We start from the raw sequence: 19,828 nt of genomic DNA, 5'->3' as shown, positions 1-19,828 counted from the left end.
TTTCTATAGATTTGATTTGTTGATGTATCTACCACCTACATATATGAATTTAACGGTGGTGTAAAATCAGTGAATTAAATTACTTTGTATGTTAAAACTTTCTCTATGTTTGTTCGTGTTTGCCGGCATTTGTTTGGTCAATGTGAACTACTCTTAAGACTCAATGTGCAAATGTATATTTATGGGCAGTTTATCTTATATAATCAGTTGTGTGTCAGTTAAATGCACCATTTGGGTGGAAAATGGGTAACCGAGACAGTGTGATTGTGTGAATTTAACAGAAACGGGTAATCACCTCGAACAGCATAACCATCTTTAACTGACGCAGGAAAAGGAGGCAGGTTGTCTTTGGCGTAGACGTCCTGAGCCAGAACTCGACCCATTCCATCTACAAACAAAAAAAAGTCCTGATGAACTGATACAATCATGAATTCAACAACAAAGAAAGTTAACTTCCTTGTAAAAGTCAGAAAGGGAAAATGTGCCTAGATCACAGGACAGCAAAAGCCACATGAGAAAGCAAATGCACACATGCAGCCAAACAACATGAACAGAGGGATGTAAAAACAAGGACAGTGCATATTATGATGTACACTCTCTTAACTAATTTTTAAGACAAAGAATGTATTTTATTAACTGCCGGTTAAACATTTCATGTTCTGTTTATTCTGGTAGCCTGCAAGCTAACAGATTAGCACATTAGCTTAGCATACAGTTAATTGACAAAACACACCGCTGACAAGTCTGCTAACCTTGTACACTGGCACAAATTATGCACCATTATTTGTAGTATTTCTTAGCTAGCACTACTACAAAAAGATTACCCATAATAGTTAAATTGAACACTCTTAAATAGTGAAAGAACTTCCCTAACCCTTGAAAATGTTGGAAAAAAGATTTTTCCCTCTTCAAATCATCCTAAATGATCGAAAAGTTCCTCTAATTAAGGAATCAGATATCAAATCCAGTTAATCAGTTAGCTTACTAGCTTAGCATACCACCAGTCGATGGGGCTACACACTTTGTATTAAAGGGTTAGTTCACCCAAAAATGAAAATTCTGTCATTAATTACTTACCCTCATGTCGTTCGACACCCGTAAGACCTCCGTTCATCTTCGGCATCATGAAGCTTCGAAGCGTTATGAATCAGTGAGTCGATTCAGCAGTTTGGATCGCCAAAGTCACGCGATTTCAGCAGTTTGGCGGTTTGACACGCGATCCGAATCATGATTCGACTCACTGATTCATAACACTTCGAAGCTTCATGATGCCGTGTTTTGAAATCATCATCACTATATAAGTCGTTATTTAGGGTTTTTTTGCGCAGAAAAACTGTTCTCGTCACTCCATAAAGTTATTGTAGAACCACTGTAGTGAGATGGACTTTGTAACGACGTCTTTAGTACCTTTTAAGGGTCTTGAGAGTGTACCGTGCATTGTGCCAATGGAGGCCTATCAGAGCCATCAGATTTCAACTAAAATATCTTCATTTGTGTTCTGAAGATGAACGGAGGTCTTACGGGTGTCGAACGACATGAGGGTAAGTAATCAATGACAGAATTTTCATTTTTGGGTGAACTAACCCTTTAAGCTTGTCAATAAGCTAGCTAGCTTAGTGTACTGTTAACTGATAAAACTGCTAGCATTGCATATTTTTTGCTAGCATAATAACCCACAACAATTATTTTGATTATTTAAAAGAATATCTTTAATTTGAAAAAGTTATTTTCATTATCTAGTAAAATTTGTTTTTGAACAGGCATTACACAAGAGGGGTAGGGGTGCATCTCAATCAGCTCCCTAGTTCAATAGTCAGGGCACTGATGAGGGAGTCAGCCATTTTAGGCACTATGTATAAAGAACTTTGTCAGTGGTCGAATTTCACATATTTCATATTTTCATGTGAAAGCAGAGGAATTCACCCATAACCTAAATGAAGGTGTAGGAACGGTGGTAAAGAGTGTGCCCTGAAACACAGATGTGCCATTTTCTCTGAACACCAAACACACACACTTACACTCACAAAGCCTGAGATCTCTTGGGGAAGCAACAAGCGCCCTCCCACACATGAAAAGAAGAAGAGAAAAGAGAGATGACAGACGGAGAGAGAGAAAGAGGAGAAGGAATAAAGAATCTGGGAGAGCCAGAAGGAAAGCGAGAGAGAGAATAAAGAGAGACAGAAAAAGAAAGAATGGGAGAGTGCAAAGGCGCTCTTGTAGAGATAAAGCACGAGAATGAGAGAGGGAGAGCGAGCTGATGCTAATGAGGCCTCTCCTCGGTTGGAGGCTGATTAGAAAAGACTTATTTCTCTAAAACAGCACATCTGACGAGGCTCTAAATATAGCGCGTGTCTGGATTGGGAGATCAAACAGATGGGTACGGTGTTATCTACACACAGAGATGAGTACTCAAGCGCGCATCACAGAGCCCTGACAACCCAGTCACCGTGAAACTGCAACGATTCCCTGCAGCTACAATACAACAAGCACAGATCAACTCAACAAAGCCGAGCACAGGCCCGTAAAGAGACCACATGCAAGTCCATACAAAATGCTGTCGTCTTGAAATTAACACGAAAACAGTGTTCATAAAACTGATTCTAAAAGCGATTTCATCTTTATGTTCTCTTCGACTCAATTAACTTTAAACTTATACAAATAAAAATAAAATAATAATCTTGGTAATGACACCTAATAAACTTCTCGTAACTTCTAACCAAATAAACATGTTTGGGAAAGTGCAGTATTGAGGATGTGATTTATAATAAATTGTACACACAAATTCCATACATCATAAATAGAATTGAAAACATTATTGTGAAAATTTTTATATATATATATTATATATATTATATATATATATATATATATATATATATATATATATATATATATATATATATATATATATATATATATATATATATATATATAAAGAAATAATAATATTTAAAAATTAAGTAAAAAAAATATATTTGAAACATTAGTTGTTTTTTCTATTTATTTTTCCCCCTTTAAAATCATCCTAGGTGATCAAAAAGAATCAAGCATAATATCAGACTATTTCTATTCATCAAAGAATTCTGAAAATATGCATCAGAGTTTCCACAAAACACAACTGTTTTCAACATTGATAATAACAAGAAAAGTTTCTTGAGCACCAGATCAAAGTGTCACTAAAAAATGTAATGGCTGCTGAAAAATAAGCTTAGCCATCACAGGGATAAATAACTTCTAAAAATATCCTAAAACAGAAACTTATAATATTTATTATAATAATATTTCACAATATTAATGTTTTTACAATCACACTAAACAAACTATCAAACTATGACTTTTACCTCAATAAACTCCTAATCACTGCTTAATAGTTAATAATAGTTCATAGTTAGTGAGGTATGTTTAGGTATTGGGTAGGATTAAGGCATGTAGAATATGGTCATGCATAATAAGGCATCAATATGTGCTTTATAAGTACTGATAAACAGCCAATATCCTACTAATATGCATGCTAATAAGAAACTAGTTAACAGTAAGAATTGGATCCTAAACTAAAGTGATACCGTTTTTACTGTATTTTGATCAAATAAATGTAGCCTTGTTGAGTTAAAGACTTCTTTCAAAAATATATATTTTTCAAATCTTACCGACACCCAACTTTTCAATAGTGGTGTATGTCGACACAGATGTATACAGCAATATCTGCTAACCTACTGGTTATTGGTAATTTATATTGGTGCATCAGAAACTCTTATACATCAAAATCCAGCAGAACAGACAGTCTCACCTCAGCATACTCTAAATGGCCAATCTTCTCCAAGGCTGAGACCATTTATACATTTTAAATTCATTTTACTAACCGAGGTGACAGAAAGAGGTTTTAAAACAGACAGCCGCTCATAACTTATACCCATCTTGTTGTATGAACAACGCATTTCAAAAATTTATGAGTGACATTACTTGGCTGGGTGAGGAGATTTCCTCTATTTACGCTGATCTGGACCTGCCCTCCTTGTGCTCGCACTGAGCTGAAAATCAATCACTTTTATCCGCCAGGAAACAGTGAAGCTCTACACACAGTTACTGATAGATTGAATGCACAATGTTTGAGGTGCTGGTGGGTTTTGTGAAAAGAGGTGATGTCGGAAAAGGTTGTGTATTGAATTTTTGCTTTAAGTTGTTTGTACTTTTACAGTTGTTGTTTTTTTGTACGCAAGCACAGACATTTCTGACCATTGCGTTCACCGACTTCAATAGCAGCAGTCATGGGCAAATGATCTAGAATGCAAAATGACAACGAAGCTCTGCCAAACTAGGCCATTCTCCATGGATAAACCAAACAGATACAGCCAAACATGGAACATGATTCCGTTGACTATTTATGACAACCATGCCATGTCCAAATCAGTGGAACAAGCTAAAGGAAAACAAAAGATTCCAGTGAATCACTTGTCTCTTATGAGCTGAATCCCAATTCGACATACTATCCGTAATAGTGTCACATTAAAGTCGAATTTCAAAAGGTACTCAAAATGGCGTACTATTTCTGATTGGATGGATCATTCCATGCAATGCAAGTGGATTTGCTTGCAATGATTCACTGAAGTAACATCAAGACACGATTTTTGTCACAATTTTGTACTGGCCTACATCATACTTACAAGTAAACAATCCCCGGCTAATTTCTTTTTACTGTACTTTGCATACAAGTATGCAAAAGTATGCAAATTGTGATTCAGCGACACTCAGATCAGTCCTTGACATGAGGTTTTTTTTCCCACTCTCTCGGCAGCGGCTGCAAACAATTCTCAATCGCCCCCTGCTGTTCTGGAGGTGAAATGGCACTGAGGCATGGATGACTATTCCACACATTACTGGGGCCAGATGAGCATCAGGCATGCTCGAAGGTGTGCGCCGGACATGAAGGTGCTGGGTAAGGTGCTCACTGACCTGTGTCACACTTTTGGGCTTGGGCGTCACTGGCCAGGGCTCTACTCTCTGCCAGTGCTTCGGCGCCAGTGCAGAGAGGAATTTTCCGCCAACTTGAGCCACTCTGGCGCCAGATGCCTTTTCGTGCTGGAGGGGCCAAGTCACCTGCATTGGGCCCTGCCAGACGCATTGGGCACATTACACCACCACATGGGCAATTCCACTATCCCCCACCACACGGACCGACATTAATGCCCAGCTCACAGACCTGCGTCTTGGTGGCACAATTCACATCCACATGCAAGGGTGGCCGCTCTGTGTTAGTGATGGCCATGAAAAATCATAGAAGAGCTATCAAAAAGAATAGCATGGGCTAAACTAAACAGCTTTTGGTGCACTGACCATAAAGTAAACAAAAAAACTATGGGATGTAATCTAACCAGTGGGACTGGACCGCTCCGGATATTCATGTAAATTGAGTAACTTTGAGTGATTGAAAATCTTCCAGAGTGTTTCCGAAATTCAGAAAGAAGGCCTTTACGGTTGGATTTGTGTGGAAACTGACAGGATCTGTCTTCAGGTGATCACAATGGCATCAAAGCTTCAGAGAAGGTCAGCGAGTTAAAAAACAACAGAGGACGGCGGATGGAACAGGCGACAGGATTAAAGCTGGAAAGATGGAGAGATGATGGAGTGAAAGAAAGAACGAACAGATGTGTGACAGATGAGGAGCTACAGGGAGGAAAGATGAAAAAGCAAAAGCTGAAAGCCTGCAAAGCAAAAAGCTTGGTGACTATATGCCTTCAGCACTTACTGGCCTATATACACCACAGTCCAACAGCCAATGAGAACACAGTTTGGTATCATAAGAGGGACAGTACTACATGTTAAAAGGATAGTCCACAAACAATGAAAATTCTTTCATCGTTCATTCATCCTTGTGTCTTTCAAAATCCATTTGACTTTCCTTCTTCCGTGGAGAACAAAAGGACTTATTCATGACAGCGTGTCTTATACGTCTCTATAACAAAATGCTCTTTACCATAAGGAAAGTAGTCACATGGAGTATTTCTATGATGTTTTATGGCTCTTCAAATTATGAAAAAGAGTAGCAAGAACGTTCTTCAAAACTTACTGTGTGTTCCATGGAAGAAAGAAAGTCATATGGATTTGTAACAACATAAGGGTGAATAAATGATGACAATAATGCTGGTTTTGGGGTGAACTATCCCTTTAAGGCTTATTCACAACAACTGTTTGAATGGGTCTGAATTTTAAATACTAAAATATGCGTGACAACATTTTTTCAATGAAACAATTCATCCTTGTGAACTCCATGCAGAGTCTGAAACACCATACTGCAATGATCCAATGTTGTTTTTTAATTCTGTTCTGTTTATTTTTTTACTGGTTATTGAAAATCAAAAGAAATTTCAGAGAATGACATAAAACAGAAATAGTTTTGACTTTTATTTTAATGAGAAGTTTGTAAAATGCCAGTAGTTTATAATAATACAAGTGAAACATCATGTTTCTCAATACCAATTTCAATGCCACAATAAAAAACAAATATGGTAGAGAATACATCCCTTTATTTTAAAGGTAAACATATATATACACACACACACACTTTGATGTTCATGTCTGATTGTAGAGGACTCATAACAGGTACTAAAGTTACTTAGCCAAGAGCAGACTCTTTCTTGTTAATATTGTTTTATGATTAATATTAATGACAGTTGCGGGTCTATTAGGCTTCATATAGATTTCATATTTGATTTGATCACATTTTTGTCCCACCTGTCCGCATTCACCAATATCTCACCAGGATTGATCAATACTTTATAAATACTTTTGACATCCCTAGTTTGTGAATGTATTCCCTCATCTGGTTTACCTTTGTGCGATCAGGCATTTGGTTTAGTTTAGGGTTGGTATGACCAAACAAAGAGCTTACCTCTGTAGTTGATGATTTCGGTACCCAGGACAGGAGTCATCTCTAGCACAGTGATGAAGGCCTTGTCCATAGAAGTGAGGGGAAACGGGGACATGCGGTGTCTCCGAGCTACCTTGGTGATGTCCACTGCACTGTGACCTGAGACAAAGAGTGAGAATTTACACATTCTCTCAAACGCACTTGCACAAACGTCACTGATAATGCACAATTAGTCACCCACTTGCTCTCAGGATGTTCTCCTTGCTGCTGCATCGTGACTGCACCTACAGATATAGAGAGAGAGAGACGGAATGAGAGGGAATGAGGAAGAGAGAGAGAAAGGAATTGGGAAAAGAAAGACAGAAAGACATGAAGAGAGTTAGAGCACAAAAGGAGCCCCATCCTCCGTCCAGGAGAGTTAGCATTCCACTGACAGGATTCATAAAGATCAGAATGATCATCTACACATTCAGACAAAACAACCAAAAGAAACTAGCTTGAAAACAAACAAACTGAAAATAACATTTTCAGTCCTACTGCCATTATTATCATTATCATCATGGACTTGACAATGCTGTAGCTGAAAATGTATGTGTTATGTCATGGTAGCATTCTAGTGCCCAAACCAACCCGGTTCCCGGTCTGATATAACAGACATTAAAGTCAACATGAACCATTTTAATGCTGTAGCTGTAATGGGATGTATTTCAGAGATTCAGTATTTATCAAATCAGTGAAGTGGGAATTTCGATTGGTACCTCACAAAAAGCAACTGTACAGCTTCAGAAGATGTAAAATACTACCTTTAAGGAACTTTAACAGTGTTTATTTTGACATTTTGCTGCTCAAGTAATGTGAAGTGAACAAAAAATGTAGGACTTGCTTTTATCCACCAGGAAACGTTTGGATCATGAAAATTGGGTGTTATAAACCAAAATGGGGTTTCTGTCTGCTTTTCGACTGGAACTTGGAGGTTGAAGGTCAAGTTCAGCCTCAAAAGCATTTCGACTTATCCCATTGGTAATTCTCCTTTTTCCAATCCATTGTTGTTTGATATTGTTAACTGTAATAGTTTTGAAAGGTTTCGCTACCAACAACAGTAGCCTAGATGTGGCCTTCTTGACATCAGGTAAGTCAGTTCAGAGGCAATTAAAAACATATACCCATTTAAAAAACAATATACATTTATTTTAAAAATATTCTCAATTTCAAGTTGACTTTAACAGCTAGAAAGCTCCATAAGATGATAACACAATTCAAACACTCCCTCCCATTCAGTTTAATTTTGACCCCTTTTAAGCTGAATTTCTCTCAAAGTGAGCCATGAATGTTTTAAGATAATAATAATAATAGCAAATTTGAATATACATTCAGCTGTAACTGTCGAATCTACCAATACAAAGTATCATAAAGTATGGAGTTCCCTTAGGCCAAGAGTAATGGTATGAGAGGGCAATCAAATTCCATGCAAAAAATACACATTGACTTGAGGCTGTAGTGGCTGAAGTCTATAGATATTAAGTTTTTGATTTACTGCATGAAAGCATTAAAACAGCCCTTTATGTGTCCTTTGTGCTGAGACGCAATGCCCCTGGCCTATAGGGGGAGACACACAAGCAAGTCCCAAAATCCTTTCTACTCACGATCCAGTTACAACAGACTAGCACCAACACAACAAATCAATGATCGACACAGAGCAGAGAGAGAGAGAGAGAGAGAGAGAGAGAGAGAGAGAGAGAGAGAGAGAGAGAGAGAGAGAGAGAGAGAGAGAGAGAGAGAGAGAGTTAGAGAAAGACAGGAAGAGGAAGAAAACAATGAGGCGCAGCTCACATACAGCAAACAGCAATAAAACACTGCATCTAAATGGAGATAAAACTTAAAGGAACGGAAAAACAGGAGAAAAAAGATCTAAGAAACAGAACTCAATGTCCACAAGAGACTCCAACACACCAAACGGCTAATAAAACAAAGAGAGCATTAGAAAGAGCAACGTCTACAGACAAGATAATGAGAGAGAGGAAAGAAACAAGACAAGGAGAGAGAAGAGTGTAAAGCAAGGAGTTTGGACTCCTGACGCAAAGCAGAGTTTGCGGATGGAAGCAGCTCCTTTTTTTGCGTGGGTTAGGAATAGTTACTCGCGAGTCGAAGGTCCTATGGTTCCTGCGATCATCTTTGAGCCCCTCCAGCCTAGAGTGGAGCTTTGGCAATGAACAGAAACAAAAGGGTTTACAACAGACAGAGCAAAGGAGAAGCTTTGGGAGACCAAAAAAAGAAAAACCGAATGAGTTTTAAAGGCTCTCTGAGACAGCGCTCGCTCAGTTTACACACAACAAGCTGAGGTGACAACGAATGAGCATTAGGGGGTGAAGAGAGATCTGACTGGACGTCATTCGGTCCTGTTGCTAATGTTTAGGTGGGCATTATGCCGGCCAGCCAGGAAGGTTGCACGGGTTAGCGAGGAAGAGGGGTGCGGTGAGGCACAATGTCACAGGGCAAGCACAGTTAGCGAAATCACAAGGCACATACTGCACTTTTGTTCCAGTGAAAATTCAGAGGACACTGGAAAAAGACTGACGGTGATGTTGATTGTCAGTGTGCGGATGGATGGATGGATGGATGGATGGATGGATGGATGGATGGATGGAGGGATGGATGGATGGATGGATGTTGAAAAATGCACAAAAACAACAGTTTGTACAATAAAAGAGGCAATTTTAAGATAATTGATCATAATTCAAGATACATTAATTTATTGATAGACCTGAATAAATTTGTGTAATACATTATGATCATTATTTCCTAATCCTAGAAAACCATACACCAAGATTTGCTGCAAATGAATGAATACAATATTAATAATTTATTTAACAATCGCAAACACTGTTTCAGTTTAAAAAAAAAATGTTCTGTAAGAATTCCATTACTAAACAGAAATATTACAATTGAATGCACTTTACAAAAAAATATAGCAATAATAAAAGTGGACGCAAATATATGATAGTTAAATGTTTGAGGTTAATCATGTTAAATAAAAAATACTAAGATTAACCGTGATTAATTTAATTAACTATCAGCCCAGTATTAGAATACATTATGGTTATTATTGATTCGATTACAAGATATTGTTTAGGTTATTTAGATTCTAGAGAGTCTAGATTAAGATTTACCATAGTAAGTAAAAGGATCGTAATAAAAAATAAAATAAAAAAAATGCTGCTAAAATGCAAATTAAAATATTAAAATTTTAAATATTAAGATAATTTATTTAAAACGCGTAATACATTAATATAATATTAAAACTGTTTCAATAAATTCTTTTCCTAATAAAAATAATTAAATAAATGAATAAAATATTCCCTTAAAAACCCAGTAGTATTAGTTGTATTAAAAAAAAACACAATGGCCAGTTTACCTTCAATATAGCCAACAAAACAACACAAACATGCAGATCTAAGACTGGTAGCATCCTGTTTACCAGGAATCTTTTACCAAGTCCTGTATGTACAGGCAAGGAAAATTGTACATCCTTGGCACTTTTTATTCTTCCCCTCCTCCTATTTGTACATCTAACCTCCTTTCATCAAAAAACAGAGTGAAGATGAGAGGTAACCAATGATCACAGGACGGTTCAAGGAATGGATGGAGGCAATGAAAGCAATGCAGAGACGTCAGGTCTCTTTAAATCAGAGTGGGACCAAAGAACTCAGTTGACTGAAAACACACGCTCACAAACAGACACGTCCTCACACACACATAGGGTGGGGAACGATGTGTCAGCATACGGGCAGATGAGAGTTAATCCCTGACCAGTGAAATGAAGATGGAGTAATTGGGAAACAGCAATGGGGAATGAATTATTAACAAGTGAGTGTCAGGCCCAATAAGAGGAACTCTGCTCTGAGATTAACCAATCAGAAATGATTGATAAGACAGTATGGGAACTAACAGCTGTAATGCTGCTGACCATTTTATTAGCTCAGAAAGAAGGACGGGGAGAGGGAGAGAGAGAAAGAGAGAGAGAGAGGTTCTGTTCCAAAACTTAGTGAGCTTCCTAACTATACAGATTTTAAGGCATCATAGTCACACTCCTGACATGAAAGCTGCTCCAAACGATAGGCAGAATAATTATATATGGTGATTAATTGTTTAAAATAAATAAAATCACAATTAATTTTGTAGTTAACCTGATTAATCTCAATTTGAATTTGTGTAAATTTGCATCATATTATATTTTAAAGTATATATTGTATTGTATTTTATAAATATAGTGCATTCATTTTTTTTGGGATTTATTGTTTTTTAAAGAGAAACTATTATGCCCTTTTTTGGGGGCATCTACTAGAATAGATTTTCATGCTTGAAAACACATCAATTTTCAGATATTTTACATTGTTGCAGCACCTCTCTTCCCAGTGATGCTCATTTTAGTTCCTGTCTCTATGAAGCCCTTCCTTCCAAAAAAACACAATGTGTGTTCTGATTGGTCGGCTGGACCAGTGTGTTGTGATTGGTCAACTGCTTCGAGCATGTTTCGGAAATGTCACACCCCTTACCGTGAGTTTCGACACACTACTAACGCAACTCAACCAGGTCTTGCCCCTTTATTTTGCATGTCTTGGATTATTTAAAGGGGGTGTCTAATGCCATTTCATGCATTCTGATTTATTTACACTGTTAAACAGTTAAAGATGTCCACATTTTCAAAAAATGTGTTGGATGTATGACGGAGTATTTCTGTGACAAATAGCACCTTCAGGCAGGAGCCTGAGCGCACCCATAGATGAGCTTTGTTCAGGTAACGGAGCTGTTTTTCCGGAGCAGCAACGGAGTTCTGCAAGTGTGTTTATTTGTTTGTTTGTCCGGTCACGAGTCGAAACTGCAGGCGGTGAGTGAAGCTGCATCAAATGTCTGTGTTTTGTTGGGAATTGGCACGTAAGTGCATATAAATGTAAACAACATGAATGTATAGTGAATCGAAATTATCCAGGGATAATGGCATAATGTGTGTGTGTGCGCGCGCTTATGACTCTATAGCTCCACCCACTGAACGCCACCACGAGTTTGGCTGTTTTCGGAAAGAATCGGTACAGTGTATCCGTCTTTTATAAAGAAGACTCTACAGAGATACAGGTACCCAATATTACTCTACAGGTACTCAATATTAACATGACACTGGCAGAAACTCTGTGTGTTACTGTATGTAGCTTTTAAATTAGGAATATTGTAGTGTGATATTTGTGCTTTGTAACATTGCAGACCTTTTTTATGCTTAAACAGCATCACACACTAAAGTAAGCTCTAAAAAGCATAACAGGTCCTCTTTGAGGAAAGAAACCAATAACAAAGTGTTAAAGGCATTAAATCAAGCAAGATTATAAATATATTTAATTTAACAGCAAAAATGTAATGATAAAAAACGCTTGATCTAATTCAAAATTGTGAATGGATTCTCCTGTGCACTTCATGTGAGGAGGGCTAAGATAGCCACCTCTGTAGTGGGTAAAGCAAGGTAGTTCACTAGGTTTTGGAACAAAGCTAGAGAGTGAGATTGTTTAAGAAGTCAAAGCTATAACAAAAACTGCCTTGATGCTAGATCAGTAGGTTGTGGGCCACGTGCAACACTCGGAGGGAAGACTTTGGTGCATGTTTGTACGTGTGATTGACAGAGTGCTGATTTAAGTGAATATAAGGGGAGAAAGGGATAGCTGTTTACCTGGTCCAAGGTAGAGTACCTTGACTTGAGCGTGATGACCTCATCCAGGTGAGCCCTGAACTCTCTCCGTGAGGCCTGGAGGAAGCCACAGGACAGTAACTCACCTGATACAGCCTTGCCCGTCAACAAATATACACACACACACACACACACACACACACACACTTCACACTTCACACTTCACAATATACACTGTCACAAACACACACTCTGAGGATCATCTAACACTGATATGAAAAATATGAGGGGGAATCAAGCGAAAAGTCATAACAGCAAAATAATCCTACTACTACTAAGCAACCAAAGAGGAGCAAAGCAGCTGCAGCATGTCTCTGTGTGTTACGCCAATTTTTCATCTAAATTCCAAGAACAAAAGGAGGCTTCCATGGATAATGAGCACTCATGATTGTATTAAAGCTCGTTTCTATAACCCCTCCAACTTTGTGAAACTGGAAGTGTTGCAGAAAAAAATATTATGAAAGGAAAAAAGTATTTTGTCTGAAAGGACTATTTGGTGGTTATTAAAGCTGCTGTAATCAATTCAGAAATCATGCTAACTTCCACCGTCATTCCCCATCCTTTTATGCACTCTTGCCAAAAAGCTGCCCTTCAAGGATGAATCTCATCAAATCTTTCAAGAACACGTCTTAATTTGATCAAAAAATTTAAAATTATATTTTAGAAAAATTACTGCTGTGCAAAAAAAAATTTCACATAGTGTAATGTGAAAAAAAACCCCAATTATATATTATTTAAATTGTATTAAATTATCTCTATCTGTTGTACAATTAACAATATTAATGTATCATGATTATGCGTGTCTTAAATATATTAAATAAATTAAAACAACTACCTATTAATGTAATGAGAATCACCATTGAGAATAAAAATGCAAAAGACACTCTGCAATATAATAATAATGCAATTATATTTTTACACTTTCTATTTGATTTGTGGCTTTAAAAAATAGCTTACAGCAGCTTTAAATGTTTTTTTAATCAATTATAAAATATTCCACATATTAAGTTTTACGTTTTTCTAAATACTGATCACTTTATCCTCATTTAGGACAAAAAAGTTAACTGATGAATTGAAGCACACACACAAGCACACACTCAAACACACGAAACAAACTATTAGGCAATTTGGGGGTAAATAAATGAACAATGAGACGGACTTGCTTCACAGGGATGAGTTGTGCACGTGTGAGGTGTGTGAGCAATGATTGGCCGAGTCTCTGAGAGGGGCGTGGTTAGTCGCGGGGTGATGGGCGGCGCGGTGTAAAACATGCTGTACCTCTGTGACACTATAAGTGGATGAGCAGGAGGTGAGCCGGGCCTGGTGTAGGGAGAGAGGGAACAGGGAAGAGGAGGGTTAACACTGCAGCCACAAGCAAGGGAAACACATACAAACAGCATTCCCATCATTACAGCGGCTCACAGGCAAGTGCTGGCCGGAACTCTACAGGGAGAGGACACATTCAAGAGACAGGATGTAGCAATCCCTCTGCCAGTTTGACTGGACACAACTGCACACGTTTGTCAAGACCTCCAGAGAGAGATTCTCTTCAAACACAAAATGAAACACGCAACAAACTAGTTAAAGAAAATACAATTCTGTCATCAATTACACAAATGCATGTCATTTCAAACCTCAATGACTTTCTTGCTTTTGAAAACAAAAGGAGAAATGGTGAAGAATGTGTTGGCTACTCTACATTATATTCCGCTTTTCAATATTATAAAAGTAAATGAGGATCAGGGCTATGGAGCTCCAAAATGAACAAATAAAATGATGAAATGAAACAAAATATCAGAATTTTTTTTTTATATTGTAACCACAGATTAAGAATTGGTCCCAATGACTTATTAATTAATGGGCACATTAATTCCCTGCATGTCATGGTGGGGCAAAAACAAACCAAAAAAACAAACCAAAAAATCATAGAGCTTCAAACATGACATGCAGAAGAAGAAAAAATATATATATAGTGCCCACAAATTAAGAATTTATCCCTCAACTTTACATTAAATCTCTTCATGTCAAATTCTGGTCTATTCATCACATAAAACTATTGTATTACTTTAGAAGGTTTGGGATATGGTGCATGAATCATTTGGACAACTTAACTGATATTTTTATGGTGCTTTTGGTAATTTTGCCGCTTTCGAAAATCCGGATCCCAATTTACTTACTATCGATTACTATATGGTAAATGTCCAGAATTTCTCTTTCAGCATTTCTGCTGTTGGGTCGCATGAGAAGAAGAAAGTCATGTGGGTTTAAATGTCATGAGTGAATGATGATGGCAGAATTTTCATTTTTTGGATTAACTATCCCTTTAACACCTGTTTATATTTTGAAAGAGGATAAACAAATGGACAACAGCATTTGCCTTGCTCTTTTTTTGCCCCACTGACTCTAACATTCACAACACAAAGCTTCCTCTCTCCATTTAAGAAAAAATAACCTGCTAAAAGAGTAATTCTGAAATTGTCATGGTTATGACATTACAATCATGAGCACATGACTGCCAACTTTTACATATCAACACCCATTCAATATTCAGCAACTCAGCCCACTATGATGAACATGCAATTAGCCATTTATAAGTCAATTAAATACAGAACTCTTACAGTAGTAGGTACAGTGACAAAAAACACCCTGTTTAATCTCACTGTTTCTGATGCAAGAAACATTGACTTACATTACAATCAAACTTACAGTGTAAGATTCTATAAAAATGTAGAACATGGTTGCTTTGACAGACTGCCAAAGTAGCTGTATGTGTCCGAAGAAATGTACGTGTATAAACAACAGAACCTAAAGATTGAGATAACGGATGGATTGACGTGTGAATATGAAGAACTTAAACTATGGAAATGGACACACACAACTGATTAAACACATAGTTATAATATATAATATACAACTACGCATCCTTGATATCTTTTAACACCTCATAGGCGCACACACACACACACACACACACCTTAATTAAAAAATTAAATGCAGAGGCACTGCCAGATACAATATGTATCTCTTCCACAACTGCCACACACCTGTCAGATTCAATGACAGGGCTGTGTAGTAATCGCCATGGCAAGCTTAAGGGCCTGTTCTCCCCTTCAGCTGACCTTCAATCTCCTCTCCATTCATCAATCGAAGAGAAAGAGAGGAGGTGGGGGTGGGGTGGGCTTGGGAGCAAAGGGTCATCGGACTGTCAATGTCCATTTATTACACTTCCAGAGAGGGTAAGCCAGGCATGCTGTCTCAAACCAACACGCAACCCAAACATGTTATAGTGTGTATGTATGTTCCTTGAAGTGCCTGCTTTCTGTTATCCCAGATCCTATATTTAACAAGGCATTTCTTTTTTTAATTATTAATAATGAAGGTCCGCCCTGTTTACACCTACTATGATGCAATTAACACAAAAGCATAGAATACTGGTTTCTCCAGCACTTTTGAGAGCGATGTCTCTAGAACCATGATTTTAAAACTGAAACAGGCATTGCAGAACACCTGTCCCAATATGCTAATGGGTGAGGTTGCTCCCCTCTTGCTCCATTTAAAAAGTCAACCCTTCCTCACTCGCAAGGGGTCGGATAATGCCGCATGTCCAAGATATGCGGTCATTATACTGAAGGGAAACGTGCCCAGTGATGCGGCCGGTAACGTATTGCTTTCAATGAAAAACCGGAGCCACTTTATATTAGGTGGCCTTAACTACTACACTTATTGTGTACATACATGTTTTTACATTGTACTTACATTTAAAAAACTACCTGCATTTAATTATATCTGTAATTAATTTCTGTAGTTACATTTGTAATTACACAGTTGACACTTCCCTTACACCGAACCCTACCCTTAAACTTACACACACCACCACACCTGTCCCTAACCCTACCCGTATCCCACCTCAATATCAGCAAAGGTGTTTTGCAATACAATTTGAACACAGTAAGTACATTGTACTTATTTTTTTATGTAAGTAAATAGTAGTTAAGGCCACCTAATATAAAGTGTGGCCGAAAAACCTTTCATGTCAAACTTAGGCAAAGGGCACAGGATTTGTCTCCATGAAAATTATATATTGGGGTATTATTTTGTCATTGTGACATATGTTAGGATATGATTTTCAATTTGAACAGCTACATAGTTACATAAGCTAGCGCATAACCCGACTCTTACACTTAAAAAACAAAAAACACCTAACCAGATAAAGCGCAGTCACAATAATTTAATGTAAATTTGGCCTTTTGTTTATAAAAAAAACAGACTATCGGAGAGGACCACAAGTGGGAACTCTAAGCATAATGTGTTGGAGCGCTACACAAGAGGCTTTTTTATGGTTTACAAATGGTCAGGTTTAGGGTAAACATAAAAGTATATATGTAATCAATGTCACACATCTTTTTTAGGCAAGCAAATTAATAAAGACATTTTGAGAAACTAGATTTATGATCATAGAAATATTGAAGCAATGAGTTTACTGCTCACATCAGTAAAAAGGCACAATAGGGCACTTTCAGCGTCTGTGTAGACGCAAAAACACTAGAAATTAAATTTAGCATTTTTATATATTAAAAAACAAGTTGTATATCATTTCTATATTTTTTTAAATAAAACAAGAATCTTGTGCAAGGAAAATTGGTTTATATCTGCATATTCTTTTCATTAGTGTTAGTATCAATAAAGAAGAAACCACATCTTCCATATTTCATTTCTGGTTTTAAAAAACAACAAAAAAGGAATGGACGCAAAAGTACAAGGACCGATATCAAAAAAACAAAATAAACTAGACAGCAAGTGTTTTCTCACTTTGTCTAATGCAAATAAACCAACATAAAAGTATTATAATTCACAAAAACATTTGAAAGTGAAGTGAACGTGACATGAATGTAGCCAAGTATGGTGTCCCTAGGAATTTCTGTATTTCACCTGAAAGGTGAATTGAATTCATAATCAAAGCCTTAATCAATATTTATCCTCCTTTATTATGATAATGATTTTTAATGATTCTTTCCAGTTATGATATTGCTTAATCAAGAGAACCACTGATTGTTTGTTTCTTCTATGTTTTCTAAAGTTGTGTGATGGGATGTGTCGCTAAACACTTGATTTCAGTCAAGTGTTTGGATTTTGGACTCATCACACACCCCTAACCTGACAGGAGTGCAGTAACAGTGCTTGCTCACTTAGCCTGGCTTCCAGAGGTGAAATATGGATTGGTCTTTCATTTTTATATTATATTTTATTCCTTTCATATTTCCTTTTACTGAAACCCTAAAGAATCAAGATGAATATTGCCTGTACTATTGTCTGTACCTCTCACTGAGAGAAAGCACATGTTATCAGAATGTTTTGGGAAACTTTCTGGTTAGGAGCTCAACCAACTCCAACCTTGGAGAGACTGTGTATCTTTGTATGTGTGCAATATTCTGTGTTACAGATCAGTATTGGAGGTGGATTACGGGCATCCTAAGAGATGGGAGGACTTGTTGTTCTGGACAAGCTGGCGCCTGCTCCAGACCTGGAAGGTCACTACGAGCCTAATTCCGGGGTGAAAGCATTAACAAGTGCTCTATGGACACATGAACCTGATTAACTGACAATGTGTGGAAATGTACCATGACTGTTCACTTTCTCTGAGCCAATCAGAATCATCCACCTTGCAGTAATGACGTGGCTAGGCCTTGAAAAGAGTACAACTGTTGAGAAATTATAGGTACGAGACTGGTAGAGAGGGAGCGCGGCCACAAACTCCTTGTGAGACTTGAAGATGGCTTCTGCTGATGAAACTGCAAACTTATCTTCAGTAATTTTTTCTTTAAAGGGTTACTTCAGCGATTTAGCATTAAGCTTTGTATCAGTAGAAATCCGGTAGTATATTCGAATTATGGTACTTTCCCCCCTCATGTCCCCTTGAGACGAGAGAATTATGCAATTTGTTTCTGGAAAAATCCAGAATGGATTTTTTGGCCAGAGGCTAGAGACTACTTCATGGTGGGCAAGTGATAAACAGTGGACGTGGCTTTGGGAGTGGCCTCGATGGGCAGCGAAGCAAGTTTGCAAGTCTCTGCATTCTGGGAGCAAGTCTCTGCATTCTGGGAGTTGTTGTCTTTTATCCACATGAGACCAAAATACATTTTCTGTCTTTTCTCAGTCTAGAAGGCAACAAATTCAAAAATAATTTCCCATTTCTACTACATAAATGACCCTGTTTAAATACACATTCATCTTCCAAGCGCTGAAGTCCCCCTTTAATTAATTGCACTCCTGAATCTTGGTCGTCATTTTTCACTACTGGTCCTGGGTCCTAAACTGTTATCCCCTTACACACCCATCCAAGTGCACACACACATCAGTGAGTATTGAACACACACACGCACGCACGCACGCACGCACGCACGCACACACGCACACACGCACACACACAGAGTAGTGGGCAGCCATTTTTGCTATGCTCTGTATATATGTGTGTGTGTGTGTGTGTGTGTATATATATATAAGTACAGTGCAGTAAAAAGCATGCTAATTTAATTTAATCTATCCAAAAACAATGTAAAATCTTCAGTTATATAATACTGGTGTTCAGTAAAGGATCTAAATCATAAAATACATACTCTGTTTATTTTTTGTTTGTTTTCACACTATTATGAACAACCAAGTTTCTAAATTCCTTAATTCTCCTCCCTCCTTTTAATATTAAACACATATCACTCATGTTCTTAGGTAATTAAGACATATCATCATGTAGTTCCATTGATGTTTTAACAGTTTTACACAATAAATTGGAATTTTTTTTACAAAAACCTTCAGCTGACAGTGTAAAATACTGACGGAGTTGACACATTTTTCAACTGAATGTTTGACCTTCACCTCATATGAATTAATGTACAAATACTGACGGTGTTGATAAAGGTTGGCCATATATAGAGGAATTCCCCATATGCAAAAAACGTATTAAATTACATTATACAGACTTTTTGAGAGCATTTGTCCACTATCAGACATAAAACCTGACGTTGACGTCTGACAGTTGACAAAATTGAATGCTACAACACAGTGGAGCAATTGAGTTTTTTTCCTCAGTTGTAGCTGCCTTAATAAACATATAAAAATGCCAAGATTTATCCCACAACTATTTACAGAAACTATTACACTGCGATGACGGGGTTGACATGTTAAGGCTGTGACTGCAGAGACTTCAATATTGTTTGTTTAAAATATTAAAAAATCTT

At 37.4% G+C, this 19,828-nt stretch overlaps 1 protein-coding gene across 11 annotated transcripts in view; it reads right to left on the bottom strand.

Annotated features, from left to right (window-relative positions):
- gphna (gephyrin a) overlaps positions 1-19,828 on the bottom strand; it is a 148,269-nt gene that overhangs the window by 48,052 nt on the left and 80,389 nt on the right. For 3 of the 11 annotated variants that reach the window (XM_079833162.1, XM_079833153.1, XM_079833157.1), the window contains 5 exons: positions 13,875-13,916; positions 12,579-12,653; positions 7,107-7,149; positions 6,887-7,024; positions 296-388 (listed from right to left, as the gene is read on the bottom strand). In XM_079833162.1, the coding sequence (XP_079689288.1) occupies positions 296-388; positions 6,887-7,024; positions 7,107-7,149; positions 12,579-12,653; positions 13,875-13,916 (391 nt within the window). Of the gene's footprint in view, positions 1-295; positions 389-6,886; positions 7,025-7,106; positions 7,150-9,000; positions 9,064-12,578; positions 12,654-13,874; positions 13,917-19,828 lie in introns of all 11 variants that reach the window. The other 8 variants (XM_079833156.1, XM_079833158.1, XM_079833160.1 and 5 more) reach the window with 4 other exon arrangements.

The sequence above is a fragment of the Gobio gobio genome (assembly GCF_949357685.1).
Source record: "Gobio gobio genome assembly, chromosome: 13".
NCBI classification, from domain to species: Eukaryota; Metazoa; Chordata; class Actinopteri; order Cypriniformes; family Gobionidae; genus Gobio; species Gobio gobio.
This window is presented reverse-complemented; position numbering and strand designations above follow the sequence as displayed.